The sequence below is a fragment of the Larus michahellis genome, chromosome 2, assembly GCF_964199755.1.
Source record: "Larus michahellis chromosome 2, bLarMic1.1, whole genome shotgun sequence".
Taxonomy (NCBI): domain Eukaryota; kingdom Metazoa; phylum Chordata; class Aves; order Charadriiformes; family Laridae; genus Larus; species Larus michahellis.
In genome coordinates this window covers 165,318,068-165,345,828 of record NC_133897.1, presented here as the reverse complement: position 1 = coordinate 165,345,828, position 27,761 = coordinate 165,318,068, and the positions used below count along the sequence as shown (strand labels likewise).

Below are 27,761 nucleotides of genomic sequence, written 5' to 3'. Positions count from 1 at the left end.
AAGTTACACAGATTTACAGAGACAGATAGCTTTAAAAGATACTAGCTTTCTAATTGTGCCTCTGAGAGCATGATGGGTAAGCAAGGTGCAAAAACTACAAAAAGTAGGCCTAGAAAACAATTAAGAGACAAAACTCTTCTCCTGAGGTACAGAGATTCTTCTGTAGTTAGCCTAGGCCACTGGTCCCATGTATCTGGCATCCTCCCTTTCACCCTGCTGTATGGAGGGAGGGAACAAACACTGTGCCAGTCTTGCTTTTTAAAATTCATGCCAAAAATCCAGTCAGCCGATGGGACAGGATTTGTACTTCCCTACTGAACTGAATACTTTTCATTATGGCTTTCCAGTTCTTTATTCTATTGAATGCTACTGTATCGCATACTTACCAACCTGGGATAAAAGCTAAAAGTTATAACAGTTAAAGACTTAATCAACAGGTATTCTAAGTAATTAGTTATTCTAAGAATTCAAGGATTTGGAGAGCAGAATCTCAAACAAACACAAATTCTTGCGAGATGTATGCTTCAGAAAGTCTTGCTATTTCGACCAATGTGTAATCCTTTGTGGCCACAAAAATACAACAATTATCAAAGTAACTAGGCACAGAAAGAGAACTGAACAGTATTTTATAAAAGCACTCGCAAACTATGTTTTTAGAAATTGATCACAAGATTCACATCTCATTCAGGAGAGAAGAAAGTTCTCTTAAATATAAATGTAACTTCTCCTTTTGCTATGATGACCATCCAAGAGGAATTTAACTGTAACCACTTGAATTCTGGATTTTGTTAGTTTGTTTTTAACAGACTGCCACCTTGCCATGTTACCCAGTGGTTTTACAACACAGAGTTATTTTCCATTAGCAACTAGGACAGTCTTGTATTCACTTTACTCAGCCAAAGCCGAAGCAGAACAGCACACCATCAGATCACAAAACTACCTCACCTACACAACCTGAAAAATTGTAAATTGTGCGCCCAAATGTAAGTGTATTCCTTGTCTTTATTGTAGATGCAAGTATAGACATTCTTGTATACATCATTCTCCATAATTATCTGAATTAAATACAATTGTCCATAAAATTCATATATTGTGAGATTTTAGAGACCCAGAAAATGTTGAATAGTAATTGAAAAGAAAAACAACTGGAGACAAAAAATTGATTTTGGTTCATAAAAAACGTAATAAAAGGAGGTTTGAAATTGTCATTGCACCAATGTAGATGGTCACTAAAAACGTATCTTGTACTCACCTACTGTTAGGGCATCAAATAACCGATGTATAGTATCTATATCTTTGACAATCCCAGATTCCTGGATTCGCTTCACAAAATCATCCAGTTGCATGTGCGTTTTTGGCAATTCAAAATTTTTTACATGGTCATCTATTTTCATAACTTCTCTTTGTTTTTCCATCACTCGACTTATCAGCTTCTTCAGCTCAGGCTTGCGGTCTGCCTGAGAACGCTCAGAAGGAGGCATAGTTTCCACTATTTTTCTTACAAGATCAGTAGGGAAAATTCTTAAGTCTGTTTTATCTAGGTTCTGAAAGTCAGAAAGCGCATTTAGTAGTTTCCCTTGCATCAAGCTAATAAGTCCCCGGAGGTAGAAGTACCTTGCCAGCAATGCTGAGTTATCAGGTGGTAAGGTATTTATAGCTTTGCTGAGATGGTTGAAGAAGTCTGTGTAGTAGGAGTGAACACACTGGAATATCAAAGGAAAGTGAATTTCTGGGATTTTGAATGTACTGACTGATTTGGAGGGCATTTTCACCGCTAAAAACAAACAAACAAAGAAGAACATTGATTAGTATAAACAGCAAGTAGAAGTGCCATACTACAAACAAAAAGAATCCCCATCACAGCAACAAGCAATTACATCGCACAAAATTCACGTGTGATTACAATTTTGCTAGGGAGACAAATATATTTCTATGTCCATCATCCTTATTATCAGAATATTCCCTAATCCAATAATATCAATTCCGGGAGGAGAAAAAAAAAAGACACTCAGTTTCTATAGGACTTGCTTTGTTAAACACTGATATGTTTAAAGGCAGTGGAGAACCAGACATAAAGTGGGTAAGGACCGAACATGGTTACTGAGTCAGGAAGCAGTTCTACAGTATCACTCCTACTGTGAGCGTTCAGTCTTTCACGGCACAGCAAAACTTCCAGCAGACCACAGACTGATTCAACATGCAAGAAGCAGCACAGACAGGCCGCAGCTCAAGACGACCCAGCTCACCATTTCTTTCCAGCATCTGACACTGTTTCTGTGAAAATTGTTCAGTGATGTCACCCAAAAAGATAACAGAAAAGACATGGTATAGGTTCAACACGTTCTTCCCTTACCAATGCCTGTTTCTATTCTTCGAAGTGAGGAATTTCTAGTAGGACCCTCTGTCAACTTGATATCTTGCAGATTCGGCATACTGATTACCATACGCCTATTGACCGTGTACTGTGGATTAAGTCGTTTAGAAGCCATTTTCCCCATAGTCAGTCTTCTTGGCATAAGAAACATTAAGTTTAAGCTGGGAAAAATAATTTTAAAATTATATAACTAGTTTTAAAATTCAGTTTACATACATACAAAATTACTAATAGATTTTTTTTTATTATAGTATCAAGTTACAATTATAGTATCAAGTTACAATTATAGTATCAAGTTACAATTTCAACAGCCATGGCTGGACATGTTCATATCATCCTTTTACAGTAAGCTTAATAAAACGTCCTATCAATTAGTTGTATCTTACACATAGGTGACCTGATCTCTAAAGATACAGTCAAAGGAGTTTTATTACTGATATCAACAGAAGATTCAAAACCAGACTAAGGAAAGAGAAAACTTTACCTGTCCTCTTCAGACTGGGTACTCAACTCAAGTCGAGCAAAAGCATCCATCTTTCTGTTCAGACGAGCTTTAAGAAAAGAGTGAAACATGTAGGTCTCCAAAACCTGTGAGACATAAACTGGTGAATTGTGGATCATTTACAAAATACAATTTTATTAGCCTATTTTGCTCATTTTTATTACCTTTACATATGCAAAGCTGAGAATTTCCTATTTAGCTTTGGAATTTGGAAATTCTAATTTCAAATTTAGAATTTCCAATCACAAAACCAAAAATCATAGAATCATTTAGGTTGGAAGAGACCCTTAAGATCATCGAGGCCAACTACTACTGAAGTTTAACAGCATATTTTCTGCCTATAACTAAGTGATGCTAATATTGTCTATGGTTTGCAATAGCCAGCTTTCCTCCCGGTAGCCCCCCCAAATTGTTCCCTGTTAAGGTAACTGTCATGGTGTCATCCAGAAATAATATCCAAAAAGGTCAAATTGCTACTTCTAGGAGAGAGGACACCATAAGAAATGCCAACAGTGAATTAAAGAAAAGTGCAAAGCTACCATTTCAAATATAAATAAGATAAAAGCTAGGGTTTGAGGCAACACAACATGTATATTATATAAATGTTAGTTCTAGCACAGAGCTCTCAGAAAACTATTCCATTCAGAAAATCAAATGCAAACTTCATCGGGTGACAGTGTTGTTATAATCAGGAATCCTTTCTTTATGTTTATACCACCTCCGGCCTTTACAAACTTACTAATGCAAAAACAGTTGTATCTTCGAATGTAACTATGAAAAATTACTTTGATTAATTATATATCCCAGAGGCTTGCCTAAAATACCCTTGTTATTCCTGGACTTTATTACAGGACCAAAAAAAAAACCACAATCAAACCAACTCAAAAAACCCACTGATCAGACATCATTGTATTTCTATGATCTTTTTAAAAAGCAAATGAGAAAGAGTCATAAGTAATCTAGGCACTCTGAAATTAATGGAGACATTTCACCAACAAATAGGTCATTGTTATTCAAGATGCCCCTTATCAATCCATTTGCAACATACCCTGTAAAATGGCATCTGAAAAGCATTAAGATTCCTGCTTTTAAGTATTTCTCCAGTAGATGGCACTTTTTGTTGGCAATTGTATGTACAGGAGATGATGAGCTGCAGGAACTGAAAGGGTCCTTTCTAACGGTTTTTGGAGTTCTCTTAACATAATTCTAGATACCACTAGTAACTACTCTGTATTGTGTTATCTTCTAAGATTTGCTTGAAAGCAAACCTGGTATTTAAGTGATTAGTTGGTATTGAAGTGAGTCAACTGCTCAAAGCTCTTCTTAAATCTGCACATCTGAATTTTAAATTAATTTTAAATTTCAATTCATAAAATCGTCACTATTTCATTTATAGCATTAGAAACTGTTACTGAAAATATTTTAATTATTTCTATTCATTTGAAATCCTGGCCAGAACATTTCCAATTAATTTCTCTCCTGATGATGTATTAATAGGTTCTTTTTTCATTTTTCCTTTTTGTTTGTATGTTTTCAAGAATGTTTGCTGGTGTTGCAAGCTTTATCCAACAAACATTATTTCCTATTTAGGATTCATCAGTTTGTTATTTTTGAATTGCCAGAGATTCTGCCAAGTTTGGCAATTACTGCTCGAGTAAAATGAGATACTTTTCTGATCATTTCCTTCACACACTGACATCTCCTTCAAATGGATGTTCAGAAACTTTTCTTATCATATGCTTGAAGTAGGAAAAAAAAAAAAACAAAACAGGAAACAAAAAAGGTGTTATCAACCACGGCCTGTTGATGTTAATGAAGAGTTCATTTTGCCAGGTATAAAACAATTACTCCTGAGAGGTAACTGCCAAATTCTAGCAGCAAAATAAACCTCTAACTTTCATATGCACCCACAGAACACAATTAAAAGCAAATGTAAGATGGGAGATGCGCTTTCTCACATTTCTTATTAAACCTTTTGTTTGACCCACAGGTCTGTTAAACAAACTATAGTGTCACCAAAAAAAGCAAAGACACAAGCCAATAGTATTTTACTTTTGAGAAGCTTAAATAACAGCACAACATGTCTCACAGTTAGTTAGAATAAGAAGCTACTTAATAAAGTATCTGTTAAAAACTACTAGGTAATATTGCATCAAAGGGTGCAAGAAGCTGAGAAAGATGTCTTGCATCCCTTCAGAAATTAGGTATTGACCAGAGACACTCTCAGTTTAGGGTAACAGTCTTCCAAACAATTATTTTTTCATTTAACTAAGGTCAACTTTTCATTTGATTAATAATCATGACACTTAAGAAAAAAAAAAAAACAAACCCACAAGTGTTTATAACTTTGGATTTTGTCTTGCCACGTCAAGACCGAATTCTCCCAGAACACTATACATGGCTAGACGCAAACCCTTAAAACATGTAAATTCTGTTTCTTTCACACACACCAGTTTAGTTTAATTCTTTAATGGCAAATATTAATTAAATCAGGTGCAAACAGTTTAATGGAAAAATAATAGCAAGTATGAAACTCTCAACCTTCCCACTTCTGGGCAAAGTACCCTAACACTGCGAGATACTCTCGCAGGAACCTGCACACTCTTAATCTCTCCTTCTGTCCCTGCTCCTTTCCTTCTGTTCCCCCTTCCTTTCTTCTTCCCTCTCACTCAAAGGATCTCCAACCTCCAATGGTCACAGACAGTCCTACACCAAGGGCATGGAGAACTGCTGTAAATCCTACAGCCTGGTGACCAAGACGCTCTCCTTTTAATGAGGAAATTAAACCTACTCCATTTCCTTAGGATATACAAAGCCATTACAGAAAAGGCAGACTGACACGCCAGTATTGTCTATGCTCTAGAGGAAAACAGACCTGCATCCTTCATAAAAACCTGGTTCACTAGATACACCGGGTGAAAAACGAGTCATTTTGGAGCTTCAGCAGATCAAGCTGATGCTAATGGGAGGACCAAGCTGATCAGGGCAGGTGCAAAAGGGACTCAGGGCTTGTATGGAAAAACTCCACACCCCTACAGGTTTTCAAACCCAGGTTAAGTGTTTAATAAGCTGGGTTAGCAGGAGGGCTAAGAAAAACTAAGTGAGGGTTTCAGGTTGTCCTTTAGCCTCCGGCACTATTGGGCCTGGCCTGAGGCTATGCACTATTTGCATATTTCTTCATGGGCTTCACCAGCACAGAAAAGTAAGTTAGGGTTATATTACCTGGTAAAGCACATGGAAACTAAAAATCAACCTACGTCGCGCACGCCCTGTCACACTGCAGGCCCTAGGGACACCAGTGCCACTCATGCGCTCAGAGTCAGCAGCATGCGGTGGCCTGGAGCCAAGCAGACATCCTCTACTCCATGCCTTGTCACTCAGGCTGCGGATAAAGCAGGTACTTCGATTTGTGTCATTTCAGCTGCCTTCTGCTGTGCTCACAGGCTTGCTGAAAACTCATGTCTACAGACAGGCTTCGGTGCAAACAGTTTGGACAGGTGCCTGTACTTAAAATACAGTTTAGGTGTAGCTTTACTGACCATCTGCCATAGGTGAATCTCATCCCCAAGGAATTACATTTAATTTGCTCTGGAATTACATAGTACCTTGCTCTCGAAAAAGCTGTCTACTATTTTATCTGTTTATAGTGAAGGAAATATATTTGGTTAAGCATTCTGTGGAAGTTGGTGGTTCAACACCACCACACAGACCAAACTGTGACCATTCTATTAATTTTTGGCATTAATCCTAAAATACAGATTAATAACAGAGAATCACAACATATTTAACACTGAATTTACCTTCTTGTAAAACGGCTGGTCTCCGATTGCCCTTGTTTTCAGAAATTCTTCACTGTTAAACACTCTATGTTCATAATTTAGATGGTCTTTTACCTCCCTGGAGACAAAAATAAATAAATACATAAATATGCTTGGAGATTTGTAAGCAAGCTGCACTCTTGCTGTAGCAGCAGCCCACTAGTACTACTAGAAATATGCTGCAGTATCGGAAGGCAAACTCAGTTTTAATGAACAAATCTGAGTTACTGAATCATAGAAAAAGAATGCAAACTCTTATGAGGAGTAAGACAGGCTACCTGCTGCCACTGCCATTTCAAATCAGCAAATTCACTTAAGAGTCTGTGGGATCAATTTTAATAACCTACAGAGGAGATTTTGTATATTTATAAAGTCATGACTTCAGCTCCAATCCTGGAATTACATTTACATACACAGTTCCTGAATTACGTACGACCCATCCGGAGCGCTAAGACGAGTTTACCTATTCACATAGGCAATTTGAAAGATGTGATCTGACCTCACACTGCCCCATTACATTGCATCTGTAACATGCACCCCAAATATTATAGATTACATTATTTTTTGCTGCACTCTCAAACTCTGCTCATAAAGCCAGCAATAACTGGAAATTGGGTTAAACTAAAGAGACAGGTCTATTGAAATAAAAGAGGAAGCGAGATAAAGAACTGATGCATATTTCAGTATATGCAGGGTCAGAGCAGGCAGCAGAAGCCCTGTATTACCTGTGGAAAAACAGACATCAGTACTAACTTCTGTGCCCTAAAGGTGAGCCAGAGAAAGTTGTTTCAGGAGCAGAAAGTGGGAGTTTTTTGGAAAAAAAAGCTGTTCTCTGAAGCCTGTGAGTAAGAAATTATAAGTTATTTAAGCTAGATATGTGCCAGTGGCTAAAATCAGGCCTCCTTTTATTATTACATCTTAATTCATCTACTCACGCTGGATATTGAGGAATAATAAATTCCCATGAAAACACATGAATGAAGAAAATAAGTTGGTAAGCTAAAATTTGAGTGTAAGAACACAAGGGGAATCTCGTACCCATGCAGAGATCTAATAGGTCTACATATCCCTTGTCTTTCATAGATCAGTGATAAAAGCCTATTAACAGTTTATCAAGCCATGTGGGTTCAGAAAAATGACGGTTAGTAAAAGCATGTAGTTCTATGTAATTTGACATAATTTAGCATTGTTTGCTTTAAACACAGAACCTCCATGCACACAAAAATACTACAGTGCTTCGCTGAAGACAGTATCAACTGGCAACACAATTGCATCAGAGATTTACTTTCCTTCACTCCTGGACGCTGGTAGATACAGCATTAGAAGACAGAAGAAACAAGGCTGAAAAAAAGAACAAAGAAAGAAAGTTTGAAGGAAAAGAGAAAGGAAGCAAGAGAAGAATCAACCCCTTTGAAGAACTTATTATCTCTTAAAGAGTAAAGCATCTGTTCATTTTTTGTAGCCAAGTGTTTAATGCATTAAAGATTTCAAGCTGTTAACAGCAAAATGCATTTCTCCTCATCTTTATCTGGAACATATTGTTGCCAAACACTGAAATCCACCAAAATCCCACAGTGGTAGCACATCAGGTTGTAAATGCATTTCATTGCTGTGCTAGCTGTACAGTCCGTTCTATCCTCCATACCCAGCCCCTGGAGGGCCCAGCCACTTGTATGAACACTCCCTAAACTGATCCCAAACCAGCAAGCAGGTTAACAGAGACCTGGTATTTGGATTATAGAAATTAACCCAGCACCTTCTAACTGAAAGTGTTACGGAGCATTCACATGAGCAATTCGGTAGCTAATCCAAAGCAAGCACCACCTCCAACAAGAAGCAGCAAGGAATAGCTGGGGATGGTTATCTGCACACCTATTTGCAGGCCTCTGTCCATAAAATCAGATTCTTTACAAATACCAGGCAGGCAGTTTCATTTCAAGGTCAAATATGCTATCTATGCGTTTGCAAACCAACCATCCATTTTTGTACGAATCACCTACCACACTTCCATTCTCTCTCCAAATATAAGCAAATAATAGCAAAGAGATTTACAACCAGTACCCAGACTGGTAAGATAAAGCAGCTGTGGGTATCAACACATTATATTAGATTAAGAGCAAGGAAAATTAGCATAGCTGGACCTTTTTCTAGAGGGGGGAAAAAAAAACACCAAAACTTACTCCACATCATTATTAAAGTGTCAGTCCCAACCACACCCAACACCCAGCATTTCTTCTGCCATCACTCTGTCCTTCAGCTTAAACAGCTTCTCTGCCTCCTTCCTTCTCATGCGGTTGCAGTCTCCAGAAATCTCACCCATTCTCAGCATTTGTTCCGTTAGCCAAAACACACCCAGGTGTTCTGAATCATAGAGTCATAGAATGGTTTGGGTCTGAAGGGACATTAAAGGTCATCTAGTTCCAACCCCCTGCCCTGGGCAGGGACACCTCCCACTAGACCAGGTTGCTCAAAGCCCCATCCAGCCTGGCCTTGAACACTCGCAGGGATGGGGGGCATTTACAACTTCCCTGGGCAACCTGTTCCAGCGTCTCACCACCCTCACAGGAAAGAATTTCTTCCTAATATCTAATCTAGATCTCCCCTCTTTCAGTTTGAAACCATTACCCCTCGTCCTATCATTACACTCCCTGATCAAGAGTCCCTCCCCGGGTTTCCTGTAGCCCCCTTTAGGTACTGGAAGGGCCTCTAAGGTCTCCCCTGAGCCTTCTCTTCTCCAGGCTGAACAACCCCAACTCTCTCAGCCTGTCCTCATAGCAGAGGTGCTCCAGCCCTCGGATCATCTTTATGGTGCTGAACTCCCAATCCTGCTCTCAGCTCTTCTACCCTGTCCAAGTTTGAATTCATTCTCCTCTAACAAGAGTGACCAGGACTGTGTCCAGTTACAAATTAATATCCCTACTGGGCCTTAAGCTTTTCCTAATTATGAAATATGGGGGCTGCACTTCTCTTCCTGGAATCTTTGTACAAGAGACATACCATTTCAAAATTAGAACAGTTTTATCTAAGGCGTCCTACCAATGTATATGTACCTGAATACATTAATTATTGATATTCCAGCAGGCTAGCTGGACCTCCTCCTCATATTCCCCTCATAAAACTTAAGAGATTTACGAAACATTTATGAAGTAAGACAAAATAAGAGTATTTTCAATGACAGCTGAAGTATCTTAACCAGTACCATATGCTCTTATAATAAAATATACTGTATCCACTCACCTAAAGATATTAACAATTAACTGCAAAGTTGTTTGCTGAACTTCCGTATTCAGTTTCTGTTGCCAAGCCCTTCTACGCATTTGGAGTTCACCAAGATCCGTGCTGGCTCGGAGATGGCAGAGCTCTAGATCATAATGCAGCTGAAGACTCTCCACTCTACACAGAGAAGAAAATTATCAAGTTACATCCTACCACCAACAATTTCTTTCATCCCTTTTACTTTAAAAGTCATTTAGGCCTCACACATCTTTCAGCTAGAGAAAGTGCAAGATTGATTTGCAAGTGTTGACAAGCTAATAAGATTCCTGGAAGTCCTACTAGTGCATGTAAATCACAGTGCTCCCTGTCTTCCGTGTAAAGAACAGTAAAGTTCAGAGAATAATCAGTAATTAAAAAGAAACCAGCAATGTTTCTTTGATGTAACCAATCAAGGTTATGATTTTGACTGCTTAAAGTTACCTGTATATAAATTAATTGAAATTTTCAATTTGCCCTTACCAACTACAATGGTTTTTATAAGAATGAAATAATATAACAAATAATATAAAATAAAAAACTTAGAGAGAGGGTCAAGCATGATTTATGTGCCATGATAAACACAACTTCAACATCTTTTCACCTTTTTATGAAAGCTTCTGCTGCATGTGCTGGAACATCTGGAATTTCAGTTTCCTCTTCAGTCATTTTTGAATGTGTAATATCTCCATTATCAATATTAATAAGTATTAAGTCTTCAGTTTCCTTTTAATAAAAAAAAAATAATGACTGTAAATATACTTATGTTGTAAAAACATTTACTTCTTTATATAGTTCTCGGGCAATTAATTATTTCAGCAAGAAGATAAACCAGAAGACGACTGACTTTTTTCCCTCACAACTAGAAGATCATATGGATAACTAAACAATTACTTTCAAGAAAAATAAATGCCATTAAACTAATAGATATTACTCTCCATACACAAACATTTGGTAACCTAATATGCTCTTCATACAGTACTGAATTAATACTGGATCTCTAAGCTTATCCTTGAAAAGGTATACATATGAAGATATGTACAAAACCATATATACATATGCAAAGAAGCTCCCTAAGAGCTCATTTACAGCACCGACTCCCGTACTTACCCTGTTGGGATGACTGGGAGAGGGAGCGTTTATATATTAGAGTCTCAAACGCATGCTAACGGACAAAATGTCACATGGAGGTCAAGCCCATGCTGATCTCTCAGTTTGCAATTTTAAAAACCGTAAAGATCAGACTGTAACAAAGTATATATAAACAAACATAAAATCTTTCAAATTATATCTGTTGTCTTATTTCTGATAGTGACATCTTCTTACCGATAACTAAAAAAAAATAAAATTTAAATTGTCTATTTCATCTTAACTTAATTTTTTGCTCATTTTGGACTTGACTAGATGGACCTGTTCCACTTTGTCTTATAATCAGATGCATTAGTCTAATATAAACACACACAATTTTTCTGTGTTTGGTTTCAAACGCTCACAGAAAACCTATGTGACATCCTCAAAAAAGTATATTCACATTAGCCCTGCCCTATGAAGCTGAGTTTTTCTTATATCTTTTTAGCTAACCAAGATTAATGTTACCCATTGGAAGTGTCTGAGTTAAATAAGATTCTGAAAAAAGATGACAAAAAACCCCTCAGAAAGATTATGAGATTGTATTCTTTACATTGCTTTTTTCTTTCTTTTTTTGTGAAATACTTGACCCCACCACAGGGAACAGCAGCATCATCAGAGTCTTTTCAAATGCATGCTCAATTCTTAACCCAGATGCCTGGAAAAGGCACCTAATTCATCCCACACGACTCTGAGAGAAAAGTAACCTCACCGATCTGAAGGGAAACTATTTGTACTATACAAATGACATCTAAGTAGAATTTTTCCCCGAATGAAATGTGAACTCACAAAAAATCATGACATTATACTGCAAAGAAAAGAAAGGTAAGAGATAAAACAATAATCTTTTTCCAATAAGCCAGTGGCCCCATCAGTATGGTTCCATTACTTTTCATTTCTGCACTTCTTGCACACCTAAATAACAAAAAAAATTTCTAGATGCATATGAAAGAATTAAGGGGAAAAATGCACTGAAAGAGAACAGCAAGAGTGGTAACAGTCTAAACATACCGTGCTAACTTCATCAAAATGATCAATATGACATCCCATAAGAAAAGATGTTGGGGCCATTACAAAATCCAGCATTTGACGAGACAGAATAGGCACAAAAGTGTGTTGCCACTGAAGAGGATGAAGGTACAACATAAAGCATTCAGCAACGAGTGTCAGCAGAGCCCAGTCAGAAGAGAAGAAAACTATTCTCTGCTCAGTCAAAATGCAGGTCATAATCTGGAAAAAAACCCAAAACGTTAAATGTTTACAGAGAGTTCTATCTAGAACATACTAGATACACACAAATACTTCATCTGCTTGCGAAACTCAGCCTCACAAGTTCTGTTTTCTAATAGCTCCCTTACATATTTATAAATTGAAATAATGCCCACTTGAGGATTCTCACAAAACTAAGAGAAGAAAACAGAAGGAGAGAGACAATTTAAGTGACAGTGGAAGTCAATGAGAGTTTTGCCACCAATGTCAACAAGGCTAGGATTTAGCTGGAATTACTGAGACCTGTCACCTTTCTTTCACAGTATTAGACTGTAAAATGCCTGTAAAAAGTACCCAGATGAAGAATATAAGCAAACCTGTCTTTGATGATGAACACAAAGACTATCTGGGTTTCAGACATCTCAGTCAAACGTCTATTCTAGACTCTAGCTAGTCACAGCCCTTATAGTGCCACTGGAGAGCACTCGTTTCACAGAGCAACTCAGGAAGGTAACTGGAGATGTCCACCCTTTTCCACTGATGGAGAGGGACCCAATGGCATCTAAGCACCAAACTCGGATGCCGCAAGCTAGGTAGGATGAATTCAAGCCAAGAAGACTAACGCTGCTAAGTGGGACATCTCGCAGAGGTGCTAGCACATAAAACTCCATTCTCAAGACACACCAGTTGCAGAGGACCATTTAGGATTTGAGATAGTTTTATTCATAACATGCACATGCGGGCAGAAGCCCATATAGGTGGAAGAATGGGCATATCGCAAAAAATAAGCCAGTATTGCCTACTTTCAGGATTGAGGAGGCTGACAAGCATCCCTGGAAAGAGGCCTCCAATTTGCTCTTTTTAGAGGACGCGGCACCAATAACACTGGATGACCTTGAGCAACCCAATTTAACTTCACAAGAGGCCTTTGAACAGGGAGCTGAATCAGGAAACCTACAAAGGATACTCCAAATTAAAATTACTGTACAATTCTATGAAGCACTCAAAAAATCCTTTGCAAACAGCTTTTTGTATTTTCTCGTCTGTCTACCCTATTTACACTTCATTTAGATGAGAGTGCCAACTGTTACCAATCCATCCTACAGGTCCCTTTCTTACACATGAAAAAGGTTCTTATGAATCTTGTAAAAATGCATGTAATGAAGATTCAAATTAAAATCTCTCATTCAGCATGGGCATTTATATTTTAAAATGCTTAAGAAATTTAGCACCTATTGCTAAATCACAGGTGAAATAAATCCAATATGCGTTAATCTAATCTGGTCTATAAATAACAAAGTATCTTAGTGGAAAGGGTATTGTATTGTGCCATATCTCTAATATGCAGAACTAACACTGTTCTGAATTCCTGGGTTTATAATGGGTTTTGGGTGACCAAACATCTTGGAATTTTTCTAAACCACAAATTACCAGTACTATTAACCTTTAATACATTTTCAAGTATCAATTAGTTTTACCTGAAGCACCTGCTCTGGCTTGAAACACAGCAATGGAAGATGAAGATCCAAGTCAATAATTGGACTATCCGGATCCTCTCGTGAAGGAATTATTATTTGAAGTGGTTTCATGTTAAATACCTGTAATAACAGATGTTTTCCATTTACTTCCTAATGAAAATGTTCCCACAACACATTTATTTCAGGATTTTAGTTCCAGCTACAAAATATGAACACTAATTGAGAGCAAAAAGACAGATATTTGCATACTGCAGAAAACTGAAAGATAGGGAAATATTAAAAGACATAATAACTAGTTTGAAAGATTAACATGGACTTTGTCTCCTTTCATTTTCATGGGTTGTTTAGTCAAAACTTTTTTTAAAAATATATTCTTTTAACAGAATTAAACTTGCATACAGTCTGGAAGGGGCTCTAAGGTCTCCCTGAAGCCTTTTCTTCTCCAGGCTGAACAACCCCAACTCTCTCAGCCTGTCTTCATAGCAGAGGTGCTCCCGCCCTTTGATCATCTTCCTGGCCCTCCTCTAGACCAGGTCCATCACACAATCAAGATGACAGCCATGAGCATCTACATCAGGCAGCATGTGTCAGTATCAGACACTAGACAGGGAACACCCACACTTTGGTTGAATTATAGTTAACAGGATTTACTGGAGTTTGTACGTGTGTTTTCAATGAGATGGCGAGGGCATACTGTTCGGGTGAAAGGCAAGCTTCCATTCTTGTGGAGCAGTTACAGACTGGAGCTTCCAGCTGCTTCTATGGAGATTATGTGAGCTGCCCCCCTAGGAACCAAAGGCTACATCATGCTGTCCCCAGACCTACCCAGGCATCGTCTCAGTCAGTAAATAGTTGGCATGAGCCAAATCGTTCCTAGAAGAGTATTAAAAATTAAAGAGCATGACCAACTGGTATGCCAGTGCTCAAGCCTGCACCCTGGTCACACCATTACTTCATGTACTAATAATGCATAGCTTTATTTTATTTATTTTCAAAGTACAGGTATTGACATCAGTTTTATATCAGCAAGTAAAATCTCTGACCTAACAGTGAAGAAATTCCCCCAATTTACAGAAAACAACATCTTGGTGCTTTGTAAGACATAATGTTAAAGTAATTACGAAATTCAGCATCAGTAATTACCAAGTGGAGTGGTCCTGGTGGCGGGCTGGGTATTAAGAATAATTTTGCTGCAAATTCTTTTATGTGCTCCTCAACATCTAAATCCTTGAAAGGTCGCAGTTGCACTAGTAAACTGAAATTAAATTACAGAAAATTACTTATAAACAGTAACATGCAAACAGGGAAAAAAAAAGCCTTCTTGCTGCTAACTTAGAACTAAAAAAAAAAAAATATTAGGAGCAATGAAACTATTATTCCAGATAATTAATTTCTAATTTATTAGATACTTCAGCAGTTCCACTTAATTTTAATGATGCTGCTGTGTCAGAAGCAGGGTTTTTTACTTCCACGCATAACATACTACTGCATCGTATGTATCAGAGGATGCAGATGACACGCTGGGTCTCATGATGGCAAAGAAAACCTAGAAGTGAGATGCAGCTAAAGGAAGTGTCTTATAGAGATTGCCTGAGGAACAAAACACCCACAGCTACAACACAGTGCCATAGTGTTTCTCCCATCCTAAGCATCAGACATCAGCTCTGGGATGGAAATCAGAGGAAAAGAGAAGTTTAAACATGGGCTTAACTGCAGAGGAATGTGAAGCAAGAGCCATATTTAGGGTAAGGCCTAGGCCTGCATGAACACTGCTCTTTGCTATTGTTCCTACCCATACAAAGAACAAATACAGTTGTGCAAACCTATCAAATGTTTCTATTTTAGAACTGTATCACCCTAGCTGTGTCATAGACACAAAGGTCATGTGGTTTATATTATATGCCAGATCACTTCATGGACATTTAAACATATCCACTATTAAGACTGCAAGCGATTAAGACCAACAGCGTCTCTGAAATTTAACAATTAAGAAGTTAAATATTTGTAGACAGAAAGGGCATTTTGTTCAATGTAAGATTCACGTGCATGTTTATAGCAAAAAAAACCAAACCCAAACCTTTACAAAATCAGAAATTTAAGCCTGCAAACCTGTATATACAGAAAGTAGGAACTTAATATGGTTCTATTCTGCTTTGAGGTTTTATTTCAGTTTGCAGTTTCCTGCAGAAGAATACCTGCTCTTCAGGAAGTGGTCTAGAAAGCACTGAATAGTTCAAGAGATTATATTAGAGTCCAGGACATCATAGTGGCATATAGTATTTGGACTGCAGAATAAAAATATTCTGTCATGTATTACTGAGCTTTATTTGGATTAATGAGACATCTAAATTCAGGAAATTCCCATTTGGAAACTGCCCTGGGCCGAGTACTAGGCAGTTACATATATCCCCAAAAAGCCCAACAGCTATTCAAGGGTACAGAGGAGGCAGGGGGAGAGGAATTTAAGAATTATCAAAGAAAAGCAGACAGCAGAGTCATTTTAAGCAAATACGCTGTTCACACTTAGTAACACCTTAGATGTGGCCTAACAGCATAGGTAGACCTACTTTTCTTTTTTTTTTTTTGGAGACAAAAATCATGTATCAACACATACAGTAAATGTTACAAGAGAAAGAACCAGACCCTGATGCTGAAAAGGCAGCAGATGTACATAATGGACTGTAAGAGCTCCCTAATCAGTAGACTGTGACCATTAATGCAATGTAATAGCAGCTGACAGCTCTGCGCTGCAAACGTCTACTGAAATAAATGAAGTAATCTCTGAAACATTAAAGCGGAGAGCTAAGGAGTTTATGAACCTTCCATTACCTCTATTAACTGTCCACAGACAGATGTTTCAGAAAGCAAGAACATCTAAGAATAGATCCTTTGTACTGCTTCGGTGCTGTGAGCTATTCGCACACTTCCACCTTTTCTCACGGCAGCTGAAAGGACCAATACACAGGTTGGAAGATTTACTGTTTGAATGGAGCCCATTCATCCACCCAAGATGGGAGTTCATCCAGACGGAGATCACTGCCAGGAATATTTCACTTTTCATGTAGTGTAACAGATTGAGGTAAAGCTACCTGTGCAAAGTGCCAAAACCTCTCAATTTGAAACTGAAGCTTTTCAAATAATGATGTAGAATAATCAACAGACACAGTCTTGGGAAACGGTCTAGATGCACATCTGCTTGCTTTGGAGAGAGGCAGACTCCTCTCCACTCCACTCCATTCAAATTGTTCCAGATGTGGAAGCACTGCGTGCTCGTAATATATGAATTGGTTATAAAATTAATTGCACAGAATATGAAGACCTTCGTTACTATGATGAAATTTTGCAAATTCCCCTTGCAGTTCAAAGCACCTCCATGGATTTATAGTTTGACATTGCCTTTGTATCTCAGTTTGGTCTCAGTTTTCAGTTGTGATTTCTACTATACTCTGCGATTTGAAAACGTTTAGGAATCCGGATTTTATCTGGGAATGCTTATGACAATGAAACATCTTTGAGGACTGTTCTGAATAAAAACAAGTACCACTCCACCTGTAAGCAATCCTGTGCACTGCAGGTTCTGGAGAAAATAAGCTATGCACAGCAGAATTCTGAAGGAAAATTAATCTTTTGCTGGAAAAAGGTCCTGAATGGAAGCAGAACCTCTTCAGATGCTACTTCAACATCAGGCCTTCCTTAGCAATAACAAATAGCATTTCTCCACTAATTCTCATGAGGAAGGGTCTATACACTAGAAATAGGTGGTTTGAGGTCAACCAGCAAGTGTTTTCAAATCCCCAGACTCACAGAATGATTAATCGGTTGAAGCATCCTGCAAAACACCACTGAAGCATACCAAGGATACAAGTGCGCTGTTGAACATGTTATTATTTGTTAAGTATAGGAGGCACTACTACTTGAGTACACTCAGTCAACGAAAACATTTAATTAGATTTTTAACCCATTGGCCACCTGATTATAGGTAAGGCACCCAAAATGACAATAAGTCCCTTTCTCATTTCCAGGAAAACAATGTCAATGTTTTGTAACATTACAAAAAGCTGAAATATCCCCAGCTGTACAGGACACTACACTCAAAATACATCATTGAGGTCTTTTCTGTAATTGCTTATATTCCATTCAGAATAGCCACACATCCCAGCAGCTGTATCATGCCATATGGAAAAATTTCAGTAACACAAGCAAAATACGGAAAAACAGTACCTCTCCACCCCTCCCTTTCCTCCCAATCAAATATACTCTGGCACACTAAAATGCCTTTTCTGGAAAAAAAAAAAATGTGGTAATTAGATTTTTGAAGAAAAAATCCAGAAGAAAATATGATGGAAATATAATCAGTTGAGTTTCCATTACAAGCGGAAATGCAAGCACCAAATGCAGCTTTGTCACTTGCATTCCCCCTCTCCTGCCAGTTGCACACACTTGCATCTTACACCCAGATGCAGCAGCAAAAAGGAGAGACAAGAGCTGTGCAACTGTATGATAAATTCCCCTGTTAAATGGCCAGGACAACACACAGTACTAATGTGGAAGGCTGCTGTCCTGTTGAACGCCCCTATAATTATTTACATATTCACAATACACTTAAAGCTTAGATGGTAGGTCACTGATAAATCTGAACTCCCCTTAGAAACCAGTACAGACTCAGCTTAAAGGGAAAAGCCATCCATAATAGTTAGCTTGGACGTTAATGCTTTAAATAGCTGCAAAAACCTACTATATATGATCAAGGCAGAGATGTTTAATTATAATGTTTAAAATACTCACACAGAGGCAGAAGCTTGCATCTCTAGAGAGTTAACTCCACCTGGTTCCTGTCTGCTCTAAACAAATATGAGACCTAGGAACATTTTCGTAACCTCTGGAATTTCCATGGTTTTCCTGAATTTCTCCCTTAATGGGCTCTTTAAAAATCTGTTCACAATTTGACTGCATCTCCCAGCTCAGAGAAGTCTCACTTCAGAGAGGAAATTACTCATTTATGAATATACTATATAAACCACTGATGAACATTATAACTGAAAAGCTGAATCTATATTGTTTTCCACCCAGTGGAAAGCTAGTGTGTAGTGAGCCCTCACGCAGGCTGAGTTCACAGTATAAAAGCAGCATGAATCCTATTATAAAGAGCGGATATAAACAGTAGAGCATCACAGCTCTAAGAGTTACACATAGAGATCAGAGCTTACTTGAGATTTTAGACTATAAAAAGGCAGCAATGAATCAGCTCCTGCAATACCAACGGCTGATGTAATTGACTTAAAAGTAAGGAGTGGAAAAAGTGATCTGGCAGGAAAGGAGAGAGGGACACAAACATTTCCTTTTTATTTTACTGATCATCTTGATTTCCTACTGATCTGTGAATACTTAAGTTTCCATCGTGTTCAAGTCCCTTGTCCCCTTTACAAATATTTTGAAAATGACGGTGTTTGCTTACACTTAAGGGCTGCCAGAGTGATTCATTTCTGGTATCACAGCTTTTTTGGAGGCAACATCTGAACTGCCCAGGAGGAAGACACTGCTTTGTTCCTCCAGGGCTCTCTTCATCTAAACCAGGAAAGCCAGTCAGTGCTCCAACCAGATCCAAGCCCAAAGCTCTGGGAAGAAGAGGTGCGTGGGGTGGGGAAATGAGTGCTTGGGCCTCACCCTGGCATGGAGTCAGGTTAGGGGCTAGTGATGCGCCTCAGCCAGCAGCCAGGAAGCTGCTTTCTTCCTCATCTGCTCAGCTTACTGACTGCCAGCAGAACAAACTGGAAGCTCCGACATAAAACCCTAACATCTTTCAACTTACGTATAAGAAACAAATACCTGCAAAAGGAAAACACCTGACTGCAAATTTCACTCTAGAAATTGACTGGGGAAAAAAAAAAAACCTCTTCTGTCTTTGGACTACAGGTCTGCAAGTGAAGATTACCCAGTAATGTCCAATGTGCAGAGGCAGGCCCCCTGATGCAAGGAGTTTTTAATCCACATCAGAAAAGAAGCACATAGATTTTAACGATTTAACAATGAAGCAACACACAACCTCAAAATAAGTTAAATTACTAAATAACAAGACAGACCCATCTGTCTTTTAACTCATCTACACTGCAGAGTATTTGTTTCTAACCAGTGAAGCACTCTGTATCCTAAAATATTCTCTCCTAGTTCTACGACAGCAAAGTAACCACTGCACTCCCTCAAGTGACTTGGATTAGTTAAAGTGTCATTAACTGCTTATTAATACATACATTCATGTTCTTATAACATTTATTTGGTGCATTATAAAGAGGGTTTTGTGCTTTCAAAGTGAATTTCACCAGCATAGCAAAATTATAGTTAATCCTCTTCCAAAAAAAACCAAAATCTTTGAGAACTCTGTTCCCTGCAAATCAGTATTTTCTAGACTTACCAAAAACCTCAAAGAAAATGAAGACAACATCATAACTAATTTCCTTGATATTTAGAACTTGTGCTTACTGTCTGCGTAACATTCACATTACATTTTTTCTCCTCTCCCACACATCTCACATTACCGTAACTTAAAACTAACACCTGTTTTAACATTATGCAGCAATCCCAATCATGCAAATTTGTTTAGTAAAACCTGCAGAGTTATTTCCAGGAGAAACAAAGAGGATAGCAAGTCTTACCATGAGAGACAATCCTTGAGGGCGTTAAAATATGGGTATCTAGATATAACACAAATAGCTAATGGTACAAAACAGACAGGCATCTTCCCAGTCTGCGCAGATTCCCGATGGACCTGCCCATTTGAGGAAATACAGCCATCCTGCAAGAAAACTACAGATTAATGTGTTTATGTTAATCATGAATTTATGGCTGATATTTTCTTGAGAACCTTAGAGATATGATACCCAATTCCCTCTAAATTTCAAAGGGATTTGGATGTCTATCTCCCTTAAGCTCTTCAGAAAAACATCAGCCAACAAGACATAGATGCATGCATTAAAAAGAATTTCAGCGCAAAAAATATTTAGAAAGAACACAGGGTACAATCTTCACCAAAAAAAAAAACGTCCAAGGGACAAAGTCTGGTCCTAAATATTCAAAATTCCTAATTGAAATCTGTAACGGTTTATCCTAATGCAATGCTGTTCTAGTGTACTTAATTTACAAAGGCAATATAAAGTCTGATTTATTCTGTAGTCCTACTAACATTAAAATATATCTGTTAACTAATTTTATAAATTAAACATGACATTATTCTCAAAGTGTTTTGGTTTATTTTATGTCTTTTAATACGTTTTAATATAAGCATGAGTTAAATAACATACTTGCATAGGCTGGTAGTATTGTGCAACAACACCGTATGTTCTGTTACCGCAGACGTCTGTGAAGACCAGGAAATGAATGTGGTCATCTTTTGATTCAGAGGTTATATAAAGTCCTCCTGAAATGAAGGCAGAAACCAATTTTTTTAACTACATATTTAACTACAGCTGCCTGAAAAGGGATTCATGACAAATACTGTACATTTCCACTTAATTTCAAGAGAAACGTCTCATTTCAAGAGATTAAAATGCACATATGCAGTCCATTTGATCTAAGGGTTATTACAAAGGCTTACGCTGCAAATTACTGAAGAAGAAAAAATATTATATAATTATTCTGCATTTTAAGTGGCAAAATACAATAGATAGGGTTTGTTCACCCTTTTTTTTCCTTCAAGGTATTTATAAGGTCTGCAACAGTGACATGCATATTAAAATTACTGCAATTAAACCTGGAAGAAACAGTCACTACTTCAGATACATCTTAATAGCAAATAAAAAGGGAAAGAGTCATTTCTGGTGAGGGAAATAATTTGAAAAGAGTGTGTGTGTGTGTGTGCGCGCGCACTTCACTCAAACCAAGATTTACCAATAAGAACTAAACTGACTTTCAGCTTCCCTCTCTTGCAGGTGTTGCAGCTACTGTTGCTAATGGATCTGTTTCACACGAGATAGCCATACAGAGCAAGGGCACCCCATTCAGGTAACAGCTACTTTCATCACTGACCTCCTCACAAACAGACACTTTTTTTATACTGTGAAATACAAAGAGATAGAGAAGATGATCATAAAAAAAAAAAAATTGGCTGTTGGTCAATAAATATATATTAAAAGAGTTCTCATTAAGAAGCATGAACCCTACTGTACCTGGGAAGCATAGCTGTGGCAAACCAATAAGATCAACGTCCTTTGGAACTGTAATATCTTCAGTGTCCGGTGCTTTCTGCTCCCCATTGAGGCTCTTGACATTTTCAATCTTTGGTCTCTCTTTTTTCTTTCGGAAAGACCGACGTTTACTTTTATTCAAGTTATTACCAGCATTAATCATCTGAGTATCATCTCTGCTGATAAATGGGGGCACAAATACAGAAAGAACTTCTGGATCAAGGGGAGGAAGACTTTTGGGTTTTCTTTGAGTACCCTATAAAAAGAAAAGAAAACAAAAAATACAAACAACCACTAAGTTGACACTCATTTTGATAGGTTTTTTTAAACCATTTTTATCTCTGTTTTCTCTCTATCCCTAAAACTGTGGGTTTAGAATGCATTTTTTCTTCTTCCTAAATAATTAATTTTTCCTTCTAATTTCTTGCTTTACATATGTTAATGCAAGGGGAATACTCTGGGTGTTTTCAGTAGGCAAAGAATCACTCTTCGTCATTCAAAATGCATCATATCAAAATTATGCCTTTGGCATAAAAAAAATAACAAATATCAAATACAATATTTCCTCCTTTGAAGTGTTGGGATATACTTAAGCTATACTTAAAATTAACACTGGTAGTAAGAGAAACCAGGCAACAAAGAAATGAAGAGAAAGAAAAACAGCTGAACTCCCTAGATAAGCCTTTGTTCAGCTTTAGGAAAAGCTACATTTTAGCTCAGAATAACCTCTACAGGGGAAAAAAGAAAACCAAACCCCAAAAAAATCACACAAGCTTTTACAAGACAACTTTTAACTTTATAAGGCAATTAAGAAAGTAAAATTAAAATCTACAATCGCTGTTACAATAAACACAATTTTAAAACACTGTACAACATGAAGCCATAAAAATGTCTCTGTATACTGACAACTAAGTGGAACAGGCATCCCAAGAGCACGTATGAAATTACAACATTTCTTAGTAAGCAGCTTTGTAAAGTACTACTGCGCTGAAAGCCCTTGCTGCCTTGCTATGAAAATCCTGTGGAGGAAGTGATAAGAAGAGATTTCCTTGTACTTGGGAGCACTTTTTGTATTCTGGACCATATAGTAGAGACAAGTAGCTGTGTTTTCAGTTACTTCAGTGTAATTTTAATTCTTCCTGAAAGGTCAAAACAGCAAGTAAAAGCTTTGTTTAGTCAAAGGATATTTGGAAACAGGAAAGGTGAGCCTCATTGTGGCTAAAAAGCTATTTCATTTTCAACTTCTTGCTAACTGATTCATAGACAGATAAAGCACACTTGCTGCTTTTACCTTCAGACATGTTGCATCAGTATTACTCGTATTTAAGATATTCTTTGAGAACCAATGCCGGCCTCTTTCCTACTTTTTGAAATAGCTACAACATACAAAGCTCTATTGCTTTACTGAAGCCAATCTTCAACTGTCCAAGTCTTGGAACAGAAAGTCTCAGCTTTTTTGTCCCAGTAGATGAGTCCACCGATAGTTTTCTTCACATTTGAGCATCATAGGAAAAATGCGAAGGAATACTTACCTTCATGATACATTAGTTACTGTATCTTAAGCTTCCCCATATTCTATAAAAAGGATACTTGAAAGAAAGTACTTCGATAAAAACAAGAAGTTGAGAAACACCCTTTTAATGAACACACAGAGTCTGAACTAGAAAGAAATCAAGAGTGGAAATGATAAAAGTTCAGATAAATATCCACTGGGATATTTAAAAGATAGTAACAACTTTAAAAAAGCACGTTACAAATTGGGGTACTGAGTGCCATATCCTGACATACTAAAAACTTCAAATGTCATTTTCCCTAGCTGGTAGCTGACACCCATTTGAAGTGAAGAAACTGGAAATACAGATAAATCCAACATGATCACTCTGAAAATAACATGCAGCTAAACATTTCACAAGGAAATTAAGAATTAAGGCTTAGCCCTGAGGCTGTTATTCAAGAAAAACACAGACCTACTCAAACAGTAGCAATCTTAACTTGTCAGATTTGCCCTGCAGAGGTCTTCATACAAAGTTGCTTTGACAGGGCAATCCCTGACTTACACTGAAGGCATCTCTGTGCTACAAAGTGCTGGACGACAGCCAGCGATTTAATAGCCTCACAGTGTAACAGCTTCTAAAATGGCAGGTCCTCGATGTCCTGAAGTACAACAGAGGCATTAAACGTCATTTTTTTCCTCCACAGAACAGCACTGTCAGCACCGCCGCTGACCCAGTGACTCAGTCATCAGCATTCAAGTCAGCTCACATTAACGTCTATGGCCAAAGTCATATTTTCTTACCCTTTCAGTTCAGGGATAGTGAATAGGCAGCCACAGAACAATATTCACTTCTTTCTACTATTCTTTGAACATTTTATATTCTCTGCTTCTACTGTTACTTCTTCATTTTGAAATGCTTCGCTTCTGTTGCTTTTTACGATCAATGTCTTTGCATCATACATAGCTTCTTATAAACATTGATGCCTTTTCTTTCCTGTAATTCTGCAAAATTCCAGAAGTCAGGGATTGTATTCCACCCCCATTTACTGATTGCGTTCCTGTAACAACAGAGCTGTACAGGACATGGATGAGAGACAGACTTTTTACAATGACTGCACTATTTTAGACACAAACACGAAGTAGTGTGTTGAAACCACAGATCAGACTGAGATCTCAGCTATTTGGTGTTTCCTTGATCTCACTCTTCTCTTCCCATCACTGAAGAATTTAATTTCATTTTGAATGTCATGAAAGAACTGGCTTCTTTAAGGAGTAATTGGGCAGGGGAAAGTATGAAAAGTATGAAGCCTTCAAAAAACTAGGTTGGGAGGGACCTCTGGAGGTTCTAGCGCAACCCTTTGCTCAAAGCAATGATAACTTTGAAGTTAGATCAGGTTGCTCTGGGTTTCATCCAGTCAAGTTTCAGAAATCCCTTAGGAAGGGGATTCTTCCCGCCTTGTGATCCAGTTCTCATATAGCTTAGTTTTTTCTGGTCTTGCTTCTGTTTGTCAGCAGTTCTCCGGGACCCAAATGTGGGACAGTATTCCAGATGTGACCTCAAGAGTGTTGAGTAATAACAGTACAAGTAATAATGCCTACCCTTCACCTGTGAGCTATGGTCCGGGCGATGCAGGCCATTACACAATTACTTTTCACTGCCACAAGCACACACTGCTGACCTGATCACACCTCATTTCTTGCACATCTTGATATGCAGGGGGGCATTACAGAAGAAAATTGGTTTGGTGGCTACGGCTGCATTAGCAAGTCCAGAAAGCATGATGCAGACACTGTAAGAGATATGATCTGTACCACTAACTGTGGTAAGTAGATACAGAACCCAACAATGGAGCCGATAGGAAGATCTGAAACATCTCACAGACCACACTTGCCATATCAAACCCCAGCTTTATAGCTGAAGATAACTTAGGGGAGAGAAGTCTTTATCAAAGATGGCTGTAGGGTCTTCACTATTATACATCTCATTCTTACAAAATACATACTTCCAACACTTTCCACAAAAAAGTAATCTCTGGCTGAAAACAGCAGCCTTTGATCTCTTCAAATTGAAATCTTAAGAGTGACAATTAAAGATAATTGCCAAGATGCAGTAAGGACAATTGATGGATGACAGCCCAGAAACTTGAGTTTCATGAGCTTCACGCATACCTTTTTACCTGGAATCCCCACTGATAACAGGTCAGTCATATAAGACTTTTCTTACTTTGGGAGTGTGTTATATCACGTTCCCTCTGACTTCATTGACTTTATTACTCCGTATTGCAGTAAAGTTAAGAATGCACAACCACACTTTCAAGACCAAGATTTTAAGCACTATCAAGATTTTTACCCTGCTGTTTCATCTGTAAACATCATCGGAGGTCCACTACTTTCCATTTTTTAAATGTTCTTATTTTCTGTCAGTAAGGTCACTTCTTTCTACATGCCCTGAAATTAGACACAAAAAATATTCCACCATTTCCTAATGCAGATGGTACTGCAGAAGGAAAAGGAAGTGGAGAAAATCTATAAACTTGCCCTAAGACACTGACTGAAATCCCTGTGGTGTAACAGCTTGCAGGGACTTTACTATCGCTAATATTGACAAGCGTCGGGACTACTTTCCTTTCTGACACCTAGTTTTAGACCATGAGCAAAGAAACAATTCAAAACCTGTAGTGCGAGCGGAATATCTGAATGGCTTCTACTTTTTGTAGCCAATTTCCTATTTGTTGTTCTACAAGTCTTTTGGAAGCAATGAGATCAAACTGAGTGGACTGAAATGAACAAGAAATTCCCCTTCTTTTGAGTTTATTTCTCACGCAGACGCTGAAAGAACACATACACACCGATTTCAAAAGCCCGGTGGTGACATTTATGGCACAACTATTTCCTTAGTTTGAACGTATACACAAACGAGATCCTGGAATTTGAACCTCTGCCTAGCCCCTATCACTTAAGACGCTGACATCAGCAAAAGCTGTCTCCTGAGCGAGAGAGCAGCAACAAGTTTAACAAAGGCTTCTTTATCTAATGCTATTAGAGCGCGCAATCAAATTCAAGCTCAAGCAAGACAACCAAGACAGCTGCGCGCAGCCTGGCTTTTCGGCACGTGCTGGCACGGCAGCTACTCCCACACAGGTATCTTAACAAAACCATCAGCCCATTTTAACAAAGCAAAATTAGGAAGAGGGTTTTAAATTGTCAACTCACGTGTGAAGTGGCTGTAGTCATAAACAAATTATAAACCACATATTCAAAGCAGAAACCAATCCACCAACTTCTGCCCTATCTGAATGGCTCAGGTTGTGCCCAGGGCACTAAGATTCATCTCAAGACAGGGATTTAGACCTAAGGATACGAGTTACCAAGTTTTATTCCCATATCTTTTGCTTTTATCCCAAACGGGAGACAGGAAACTGGATATCAGGAAGTAAAGGATATGCATTGTTCAAGCATTTTGCTGTTCCTGCTTATATAAAACTACACTGCATTCTTCACCTAAGCTCAGACCTTTGAAAAAGTGCGATTACTTAACGCTGCTACCGAATTATCCCTGCTTGGTTGATGATCTCCTGAAAAAACAAGTTTTCGTTAAAGTATTTCGGCTCTACCCGATGGTAACAGCAACAAGACCACCCCAGAGTTTCACTCGAACCCGTGGGGGGGAGAGAGGCCCGTCCAGGGCCGCTGACAGAAAGGCGCTGACAGAAGCTGCCCCACAGAGCAGCCGGGGCAGCGGCCCGGCGGGCACCCCGCTCCCTCACCTCCCCTCAGCCCCTCTCACCTGGAGGAGCGCTCTCACCCTCTCCCGGGGCACGCCGACCACCAGGCAGATCTCCAGCAGGCCCGGCGGCAGCACGTCCTCCATGGCACAGCGGGGCCGGCGCTGCCGGGACGGCGACGGCAGCAGCAGCTTCTTCCCGCAGGGCCGCTCGGCCCCTCCCGGCGGTACGCACCCCCCCCTCCCGCCCTCAAGGTAACGCACGCTCTGATTGGCTGTCTCTCCCGCCGCTCTGAACTGCTGCTGCAAATCAGAGCGGCCTGACGGGCTAAAGGGGCGGGCCTCCAGGGCTGAGGTACCGGGTGCTCAGCTGTGGCATGGCGGTTGGTCGTCGCCGTTAGTTCCCTTCTATTCACCTCGTCTCCTTGCTCCGCCGGGAGAATCTCCTCCCTCCCCCAGGAGAACTCCTCCCGATCCAAAGGGGAGCTCTTTTTTCGCCCGGACAGACGCGGGCTGGTTTCCCGGTGGGGCCGTTGGCCCAGAGGGACTGAGGTACCTCAGAGCTGCCTGTGGCCCGCGCTTCAGAGAGGTGGGTGAAGTCACG

General features: G+C 38.8%; 1 protein-coding gene across 3 annotated transcripts in view; it reads right to left on the bottom strand.

The window, feature by feature from the left end:
* Positions 1–27,376, bottom strand: part of DENND3 (DENN domain containing 3) — a 39,035-nt gene extending 11,659 nt beyond the window's left edge. For 2 of the 3 annotated variants that reach the window (XR_012585816.1, XM_074577928.1), the window contains exons 1-13: positions 27,221–27,376; positions 21,921–22,194; positions 21,057–21,172; positions 20,412–20,551; positions 14,905–15,016; positions 13,762–13,881; positions 12,086–12,304; positions 10,551–10,672; positions 9,932–10,087; positions 6,677–6,773; positions 2,859–2,962; positions 2,354–2,535; positions 1,253–1,774 (exon numbers count right to left, since the gene is read on the bottom strand). Coding sequence is in view for 2 of the 3 variants with exons in the window: in XM_074577928.1 (XP_074434029.1) it covers positions 1,253–1,774; positions 2,354–2,535; positions 2,859–2,962; positions 6,677–6,773; positions 9,932–10,087; positions 10,551–10,672; positions 12,086–12,304; positions 13,762–13,881; positions 14,905–15,016; positions 20,412–20,551; positions 21,057–21,172; positions 21,921–22,194; positions 27,221–27,304 (2,248 nt within the window). In the remaining variant the exon portion in view is untranslated. Of the gene's footprint in view, positions 1–1,252; positions 1,775–2,353; positions 2,536–2,858; positions 2,963–6,676; positions 6,774–9,931; positions 10,088–10,550; positions 10,673–12,085; positions 12,305–13,761; positions 13,882–14,904; positions 15,017–20,411; positions 20,563–21,056; positions 21,173–21,920; positions 22,195–27,220 lie in introns of all 3 variants that reach the window. The other variant, XM_074577929.1, reaches the window with a different exon arrangement.
* Positions 27,377–27,761: the final 385 nt, after the last annotated feature.